Genomic DNA, 10,186 nt, shown 5'->3' with positions numbered 1-10,186 from the left:
TCCGTCATTCTCTATGAGAGTTGGACTCATCTCAGGAGCGTATCAGGTACGTATAAGGTGCTCTAGCGGGGGGGTCAGGAGCCTGTCACCCCGGCAATGGGGGTGACAGGTTCCCTTTAAGGCGCAATGACTGTAAGAGGATGACAACCAGAATACCTGGCCGTTGTTACCCCCCTTACACCCCTGCTCTTCATAGCGCAACAGGAGAGAAACCTCAACAAAGCAGGGGCATGAATGTTCTCCTTTGGCTCCCATGATCTCTCTTCAGGGCCAAAATGTTTCCAGTCCATAAGGAAGAACTGCTTGTCCCTGATAACCTGGGAGGTTCTTGACCTCAAACTCTTCACCTGGATCCACTTATATAACATCTGAGGGTGACTTGGAGACTCTGTTATGGACTAGAGGTTTGAGAAGCAATACATGGAAGGAGTTTGGAATCCATAAAGTGGGCGGTAACTTAAACTTGGAGCAAACTTTTGTGATGGCACATGTAGTCGAGTATTCCAGGAAGAGAGACAAACCTTGTCTCCAGGATGGAACTGGGGAGCCGGTCTCCTTTTACTATTTGCATTCCTCTTCATGTGGGCTGTGGATTTTACTAAGATCTCCTTAGCAAGAAATCCACAAAGTGCTCTCCAGAATCTAGACATAAATAGGACACCACATTCAAACACAATGTGGGGCAGTAGACCATGTAACCGGAAAATGTGTTCGACAAAATGATGGGAAACATGACAGCAGACGGGAGCCCTAACAAAGGGATAAAATGTGCCATCTTGGAGAAGCGGTCTATCGCTACCCAAACCACTGTATTACTAGCAGAGGAGGGCAGATAAGTAATGAAGTCCATCCCCATAGTTACCAGGGAGTCTCAGGACGCGGTAGTGGTAGGAGGAGACCAGAGAGTTTGGCTCAAGGAGTTTTGTTCTATGCATATACCACACAAGCAGAGACGTAGTCTTGCACATCCCTAGAAATAAGCTCAGGAGTCTTGCAATGCTTTAAATGATATCCTCAGGCCAGAACCTGTGCAGGGGCAGCAGTGATGAACTGAGATGGGTCAATGATGTGCTGGAGTTCCACCTCTTGATCTGACACAGGACAGAACATCTGCTTGGGTATTCTTCTCCAAAGGCCAATAATGGAACTCAAATCCGAAGCGTGAGTAGAACAGGGCCCTACGAGCCTGTTGGGGGTTCAGGTGATGAGCCTTCTGGAGATAAGTCAAACTCTTATGGTCCATAAAGATTATTACTGGATACCTTGCCCCCTCCAACAGATACCACTATTCCTCCTGGGCCAACCTTATGGCAAGTAACTCCCAGTTCCCGATGAAGTAGTTCCTCTCTATCATTTACAGGAGAACCCACCTGTAACCGCTCCTGCCCCAATAGATGAAGCATCTACCTCCACAGACAACTGCCACAAGAAATCTGCATGATGAAGTACTGGGGTGACAGCGAAGGCCTTCTTCAGGTGGGAAAACACAGCTTTAGCCTGAGTGTTCCAATTCTTGCCATAAGAAAAACCCTGCTCCAGCTGAAGACGAGGACTTTCTGATAAACCCTCTCTCTAGATTCTCCTTTATATATTCGGACATAGCCCGCTTTTCAGGAAGAGAGAGGATAGACCCGACCACAAGGCAGTTTTGTTCAGGGAGTAGATCAATCAGGCAGTGATATGGCCGGTGTGGAGGAAGACCTTAACCCTCAGCGAAGTTGGCATACTGGGGGGAAAGCTCAAATAGGTCCTCCAGAACTGGTGATTACTTGGATTGGTGGACTTTGGCGAGGTAAGCTGACTAGCAGATTTCTCCAAACTGCCAGTAAGTTACCGATGCATGCAGACACAAGAAGGACAGGCCCAGAATAACAGGATCCACTGCGACCGGCAATACATAAAAGACAATGTCCCTGCAGTGCAGGGCCCCGATCTGCAGCTTGAGGTGTTTGGTGGTAAATATCACAGGGTCTGGAAAAGGTGAGCTATTCACTGAAATGACATTCAGTGGCCTCTCCAACCTTGTGACCAGTAGATGGTGCCATTAGACTGTACACCTGAGAAGTGCTGCCCTAAGTGTACATTCTGGTACAGGCAGGCTCTATTAGAAGATAGCAGATAACACTGATCAATGCTAGGCAATAGTATAGCATTGACTAGTGTATGCAATCTAATGATTGCAGGTAATAGTCCCTGAAGGCATAAAAATGTTTTCCTCCCCCAATAAAAGTTTAACCCTTGGAGGATCAAGCCCAAAATGACCCAGTGGACCACGCCAATTTTCATTTTTTCACTTTCATTTTTTCCTCCTCCCCTTATATAAGCTCTAGCACTTTTATTTTTCTATCTACAGGGCCATGTAAGGGCTTGTTTTTTTCAGGAATAGGTGTACTGTGTAATGGCTCCTTTCATTCTACCATAACATGTATGACGTTTCCCCCAAAATATTATTTATAAAAATATAAATTGGTGATATTGGAAAAAAGAATGCAATATTGTAACTTTTAGGGGGTTCCTTTGTCTACGTAATGCAATATACGGTTTAAGCGACATGATACCATTATTCTATACGTCCTGGGGCTGTATGGGGTTTCATTTTTGGCGCCATGATCTCTAGTTTTTATTAGTATCATATTTATGTAGATGAGAAATTTTGATCACTTTTTATTTTTTTTTTTATATATATAATGTGTAGGGATGGTCCGAACCTGCCGAGGTTCGGGTTCGTACAAACCTGAACTCTCAGCAATGATTCCCGCTGTCTGTCCGCTCCGTAGAGCAGGTGGATACAGCGGGAGGACCGCCTGGAAAACTGGGATACAGCCTATGGCTATGGCTGTATCCCAGTTTTCCAGGCCTGTCTGGTCTGGTTTCTATTTCTACAAAGGATACCACCAGATTTAATTTGAGAAATTATATTAATTCCTCCCACAATCTTATTGTTAAATTGTAATTATCATTCTTCACTCGTGGCTGGATAAGCTGTCAAAATCCTGTTTTGTTTACGCCCCTAGAGGAAAGTGAACCTGAGGTAGATGAAAGTATGGTGACCAGATGGCAGCTTGGTACAGGTGCTTATGAGAGAAGTGCTTACCCAAGGCTCTCTTGTCACCATCGCAGGGGCGTAGCTAGGGGTTCAGTCTGGGGGGGCCAGCAAGTCTGAGTGGGCCCCCAACCGATTAAGTTACCCATAGGGAACCTCAGCAGACGACACTGCTTTCCAAATAATAAAGGGAATATTCTACTACATTACTCATAGAGAATAGGAATTGAGAGCAGTGTAAAAGGCTTTCTACTTTTCACATATAGGACCATGTAAAATTTAAAGGGGTTATGCAAGATTAGAGAACCATAGTTGCTTTGTTCCAGAAACAGCACAACCCCTGTCCTCAGTTTGTGTGTGGTATTGCAACTCACTTCCACTGACGAGAACGGGGCCAAATTGTAATACCACACATGTCAATTCTTTGGGCGGACAGCGGAATCTGCCGGAGCATATAATAGAGCCTATGGAGCCGGTGGGGAGTGAAGCAGGAGTGCACAGGGATGAGTGGCAGATGCCACACATAATTTTCTGACAGAATTACTCTGTGTGCATATACGGTCTAGTGGATAAGGGGTGTAGTAGTGGAGGTCTAGTGGATAAGGGGTGTAGTAGTGGAGGTCTAGTGGATAAGGGGTATAGTAGTGGAGGTCTAGTGGATAAGGGGTGTAGTAGTGGAGGTCTAGTGGATAAGGGGTGTAGTAGTGGAGGTATAGTGGATAAGGGGTGTAGTAGTGGAGGTCTAGTGGATAAGGGGTTTAGTAGTAGTACAGGTAGATATGAGGGGTTTAGTAGTGAAGGTGTAGTGGATAAGGGGTGTAGTAGTACCGGTATAGAAGAGGGGTTACTGAGGGGGACTGAGGAGACACTGAGGTGACAGGGGGGACACTGAGGGGGACTGGGGAGACACTGAGGGGGACTGGGGAGACACTGAGGAGACTGGGGGGAGACTGGGAGACACTGAGGGGGACTGGGGAGACACTGAAGGGACTGGGGAGACACTGAAGGGACTGGGGGGACACTGAGGGGACTGGGGGGCACTGAGGTGACTGGGGAGACACTGAAGGGACTGGGGGGAAACTGAAGGGACTGGGGAGAAACTGAGGGGGACTGTGGAGACACTGAGGGGACTGGGGGGACACTGAAGGGACTGGGGGGACACTGAGGGGGACTGGGGAGACAATGAGGGGACTGGGGAGACACTGAAGGGACTGGGGAGACACTGGGGGACACTGAAGGGACTGGGGAGACACTGAGGGGGACTGGGGAGACACTGATGGGACTGGGGAGACACTGAGGTGACTGGGGAGACACTGGGGGGACACTAAGGGGGACTGGGGGGACACTAAGGGGGACTGGGTGGCACTGAGGGGACTGGGGGGACACTGAGGGGGACTGGGGAGACACTAAGGGGGACTGGGGAGACACTGAGGGGATTGGGGAGACACTGAGGGGACTGGGTGGCACTGAGGGGACTGGGGAGACACTAAGGGGGACTGGGGAGACACTGAGGGGACTGGGGAGACACTGAAGGGACACTGAGGTGACTGGGGGGACACTGAGGTGACTGGGGTGGCACCAAGGGGGACTGGGGAGATATTGAGGGGGACTGGGGGGACACTGAGGTGACTGGGGCGACACTGAGGGGGACTGGGGAGACACTGAGGGGGGCTGGGGAGTCACTGAGGGCGGCTGGGGAGACACTGAGGGGGACACTGCGCTGAGGGGGACTGGGGGACACTAAGGTGACTGGGGAGACACTGAGGGGGACTGGGGAGACTGAGGGGGACTGGGGGGACACTGAGGGGGACTGGGGTGACGCTGAGGTGGACTGGGGAAACACTGAGGGGGGCTAAGGGGACTGGGGAGACACTGAGGGGGACTAAGGTGACTGGGGTGGCAGTGGGGGGGCTGGGGAGACACGGAGCGGGGGCTAAGGGAACTGGGGTGACACTGAGGGGGGGCTAAGGGGACTGGGGAGACACTAAGGGGGGGGGGCTAAGGGGACTGGGGAGACACTAAGGGTGGGCTAAGGGGACTGGGGAGACACTAAGAGGGGGCTAAGGGGACTGGGGTGACACTGAGGGGGACTGGGGCAGCTGGGGGTGATTGGAGTAGGAGGGCACATACACCTCCTCCTCCTCTCACCTCCGCACACACGTTCTCCTCCCGGCCAGGCATGGAGCTCCCCGGGCTCTGGAGGAGGCCACAGGGACTACAGGAGAAGGTGATCACGTCGCTGAGGGTCCTGGAGCTGTACAGCAGGATTGAGGGTCTGCACTAACCCCCCCGATCCCGCTGTACAGCTCCATGACCCGCAGCGACGTGATCACCTTCTCCAGAGTTGGGGAGCTCCATGTCTGGCAGGGAGGCGAGCAGGACCCTCAGCGGAAGGAGCCGGGGGCAGGTCAGCGGCGGCACTGTTTAGCAGCTGGAGGCCGCCGGCACCGCACCTCTGCAGCCTGCTCACCCAACATCTAGCCTCCGCTCCAGAGTGTGCAGCAGCCCCACTGAGACCGTCCGGCTGGCTTGAACCCCCTCCAATAACGCTGCTCCATCATCATCTCCACCAGTCCACCTTTGTCTTATGGGAGATGGTAGCAGAGCAGAAAATAGCAGGAGTGAGAAAGCAGAAGACATGTGGAGCATCCGCACCAGGTAAAGGTAACTGTACAGGAGTTTGACAAAATGAAAGGGTGTGATTTTCTGAAGGACAACCTACATGGCCATACATGTACCTTGTTTGTGAACAGGAGCTCTTTACAAATTGACTACCCCTTGGAGTACATGCATTATTACGTGGCTTGTGGGCAGAAATCACCTGTGAGGCTGGGCTCACACTATGTATATTTCAGTCAGTATTGTGGTCCTCTTATTGCAACCAAAATCAGGAGTGGATTAAAAACACAGAAAGGCTCTGTTCACACAATGTTGAAATTGAGTGGATGACCGCCATATAACAGTAAATAACGGCCATTATTTCAATACAACAGCCGTTGTTTTAAAATAACAGCAAATAGGTGATCACGTCGCTGAGGGTCCTGGAGCTGTACAGCGGGATTGAGGGTCTTCACTAACCCCCCCGATCCCGCTGTACAGCTCCATGACCCGCAGCGACGTGATCACCTTCTCCAGAGTTGGGGAGCTCCATGTCTGGCAGGGAGGCGAGCAGGACCCTCAGCGGAAGGAGCCGGGGGCAGGTCAGCGGCGGCACTGTTTAGCAGCTGGAGGCCGCCGGCACCGCACCTCTGCAGCCTGCTCACCCAACATCTAGCCTCCGCTCCCCTCTCTCCAGCTTGTGTCGCGCCCCACACCGCCTTACCCGCCGGCCCGACACCGCAACCCCCGTTCCCCCCCAGCTTGACTTCTCAGGACTGCTTGCGCGCCCGACTCAACGCGCAGCCCGAAATTATTTTTCGCCCAGCCCTAGTGGGCCCCCAGCCTTGGTGGGCCCTGGAGCGGCTTCCCCCCCTGCCCCTACACAAATTTCGCTACAGCACCATCGCCAAGCTACTGGGAGACTATCAAGTCTGGCTGGGATGAAGAGCTAGTTCGGAAGGATCCAACACCACCATGATACTGGGCATCAACACAGAGCACAGACATTATTGTAAGTGACTCTCCATGCAATCAGGCCCTCCAGCTTTCCTGAGCATGCGGCAGTCATACAAAGGTCGCCCGACTTTCCTGAGTGTGCAGCAGTGCCACTGAGGCCGTTCAGCTGTCCAGAGTGTGCAGCAGCCCCACTGAGACCGTCCGGCTGGCTTGAACCCCCTCCAATAACGCTGCTCCATCATCATCTCCACCAGTCCACCTTTGTCTTATGGGAGATGGTAGCAGAGCAGAAAATAGCAGGAGTGAGAAAGCAGAAGACATGTGGAGCATCCGCACCAGGTAAAGGCAACTGTACAGGAGTTTGACAAAATGAAAGGGTGTGATTTTCTGAAGGACAACCTACATGGCCATACATGTACCTTGTTTGTGAACAGGAGCTCTTTACAAATTGACTACCCCTTGGAGTACATGCATACATGCATGTGGTTGCAATATGAGGACCACAATACTGACTGAAATATACGTAGTGTGAACCCAGCCTGAAGGTGTATATCCACCTGATCCTTCCTTTGTCCCCACGGAGTTAAAGGAGTGTGATCAAAAATATCTCCAGCACCTATGGCAAGTCATGGGTGAGAGGATGCCCACATGTCTCAGTGGCCAGAGGCCGATACTATTTCTTGTCCCAACATCAGTGGCTTGTGAAATAGGGGCAGTTAGAGAGCCTATGTAATGCACCCTTTGGGCAGTTATTATTTATGTTATATAGGCCCAGTTTGGCAAAGTATTTAGGTTGTGCCATTTTAGTGACATGTTATGTTTAATGAAAGTGACTTGTTTGATGACTATTTTATGCAGGGACTCTAATGGACACTATGGGGGACATGCATCATCCGGCATACTGATGATTTTCGGTGTAAAGTGCCGATATGCGAATGATTTTATTCGCAAATGGCCGATTTGCGAATAAAATATTCACATATCGGCACTTCACGCCGAGTGCGCTGGGGGGGGCGGGGAGGGGGTGTGGAGGGGGCGTTACGGGGGCGCGGACTCAGAGTTTGCGCGATTTATCATTTTTTCAGCGCAAAGATACGCCGAAAACCTACTCCACCTTTCAGGTGGCGTAGGTTTTCGGCTGTGCGCACCGATGCGCACGGGATTTATGTAGAGGCAGTCCGCCTCTACATAAATCTCTGTAGCGCCGGAGATGCGGGGACATTTATAAGTCCGGTGTAAAAGACTCCGGACTTAATAAATGTCCCCCTATGTGCTTTTGTGTTTCCCTGAAAATAATACACCCTCCTAAAATAAGACGCCCCAACTACCTTACCAACTAGCCTGGGGGCTATACCAGGGGATTGGACAGACTTTGCCCCGGCTTCTGGGGGGACAGGTACCCTTTAATGGTAGGGTTCAGCAATTTGCCAATTAAGCTAATCAAACAAGTTAAAACAAATTATTACCTAGTGGACTATAAAAAAGCAGATCTTCCTTATTCGTCTGAAAGAAATATTTTTTTAGGGGATGTTTACACTTTCTGCCGTGAAATCCCTTGACAAAAAGCCCAAAATCTTGCAGTCAGGTCATGTCATGACAGTACATGTAAAATCTTACACTGTTTTTGGAATCTCGAGGTGTCTACAGAAAGTTGCAGTAGGAAAGAAACCAATCCCATCACTAAAGATATCAGCTAATAGAATATATAATATTCTATTCTATTCTGGATTCAGTTTCCATAATGCCTCATTTTGCTATATATTGATATGGGCTGGTATATTTATTTGTGGCTAAAATAACATTGCTTTGTAGCCCAAATGGCAATGTTATCGTTCCTGTATGTTGCATAAATCAGGTTTAGGACATAGGGGCAGGGATTTAGGTAACACTGGCATAACTCCTACTCCCTTCCAAAAATATTCTCCAGAATATTCTGAATCTAAAAAAATGCAGTGAAAAACGCTGCTGCTCAGTAGTGAGTGGAAGAATTTAGCCACTAGCAATATTATTATGCTTCACTCCAGCTGAGAGGGTTAAGTTCCTGTTAGCACTGGTCCCCAGATGATTGCTTCTTGTGAAAACACGTGGCCTATTTACATTAAGGACATCGGAAACTTCTGATAATTTCTTTCCTTTTTTCCCTTAGAAAGTAGTTTCAACTTTTTCTTCCTCTAGTGCTGGGAGTCATTTAAACTAATATCTCAGCTAATGCTGCTGGTTAACAAGCAGTTTCTGGGGCGATAATATAACATGTGGGATAACACCATAATGTTTCTTCTGCAGGTATTTGAAGAATGATGTTGTCTGTTCAAGGGGAAAAAGTCTGAACAGGGTACTTTGTCTGTCAAAATAAAACATCTGGATTTACAACTGTTTCTAATTACTTGACTGACTAGACTGCAAACTTTAGGATTTGGCACTACAGTCCCTCCTAGAGAGCTGCCCAAATCCTTGCAGGCAGCTAATCAAAGGAACTGTGCAGAAGGATAGCTTGTGAGCCGGTTTTGGCCAGCTTGGAGCACTGTAGCTATAGTGTGAGTTGTGCTTTAGGAAAGGAGAGATTGAAGGGTACAGGCTACAGAATACTTTTCTTACAAGTATGCATGCTGAAGCTCTGCTTAACTTTGTGTGGACTTCTTTCGTCTTCACTGTTATTGCGGCTGTGCCACAGATTCCCTCGCTGAAGTAAGTGCTTCTCCTTCTCCTTGATGTTTACTGGTTGTATATTAAACATATGTACATGTGGTTTAGAGTCAGGCTGTAGAATGTGAAATTCCTAACAGAGTTTTCATCAGATTTGGGTTTTTGTGTATCTTCTAGTGCCAAATCTATAGCATTGCTTTGCAGACTGAAGGCCTGTGGTTTACCACTGTACTTCTTTGTGTGCTTGTATTCAGTGTCAATCATGTAACTAAAATAACATGAGGACAGAATGACAGGACTAAACTTAATTTTATTAATATTTGAACTGGCTTTTTAGCAGCTATAATAGAAAAAGTCTCAGTGAGTTAAACAGGTTGGAGATAGAAAGTCATCTATCCTACAACAAGGTTACTGATAAGTAATTTTATATGAAAATATAAAAGAATAGAATATATATAATAATAGTGATGGTGGTAAAATTAAATAATGAAAAACATGTCAAAAAGGGCCTATAATTGGGACATCATGAAAATATCTATCATACCTGCTTTAAAAGTGAGTAATTGCATTGTATATTGTTTGTTCTAATGCAGGTGTTATGGGACATAGTTATCAATGGGTTACAACAATTTGTAGTCATGTGACAATAAATTACAATGTTGCACTGTTAGAATTGCAACTAATAGTGAAGAAGAATATGGTCATGCAGAAGTCTTACATTACTGACATTGCTTGATATGTACAATAAAGTAAATCTGCCCTAATATAACTAAGAACACACTAAGATATTATTATTATTTATTATTAAGTACTGTGCAAATACAGTAGCTTAAATGGTCAAAATATGTTATATGGAATGATTTTTTTCTACTTAAAAAAGCATTTTATTATGTTTTGTTAATGATGTTTTCAGAGACTATTGAATTATTTTTAAAGGTAACTATA

The 10,186-nt window shown here is 47.8% G+C and overlaps 1 protein-coding gene across 1 annotated transcript in view; it reads left to right on the top strand.

Annotated features, from left to right (window-relative positions):
• Window positions 1-9,028: 9,028 nt before the first annotated feature.
• ITGBL1 (integrin subunit beta like 1) overlaps window positions 9,029-10,186 on the top strand; it is a 175,608-nt gene continuing 174,450 nt past the window's right edge. The window contains exon 1 of the mRNA XM_069970707.1: window positions 9,029-9,283. Within this exon, the coding sequence (XP_069826808.1) occupies window positions 9,198-9,283 (86 nt within the window). The 5' untranslated portion in view covers window positions 9,029-9,197. The remainder of the gene's footprint in view (window positions 9,284-10,186) is intronic.

This window comes from Dendropsophus ebraccatus, chromosome 5 (assembly GCF_027789765.1).
Source record: "Dendropsophus ebraccatus isolate aDenEbr1 chromosome 5, aDenEbr1.pat, whole genome shotgun sequence".
Taxonomy (NCBI): domain Eukaryota; kingdom Metazoa; phylum Chordata; class Amphibia; order Anura; family Hylidae; genus Dendropsophus; species Dendropsophus ebraccatus.
Note: the sequence above shows the minus strand (reverse complement) of the source record. Positions and strands in the feature narration are given on the sequence as shown.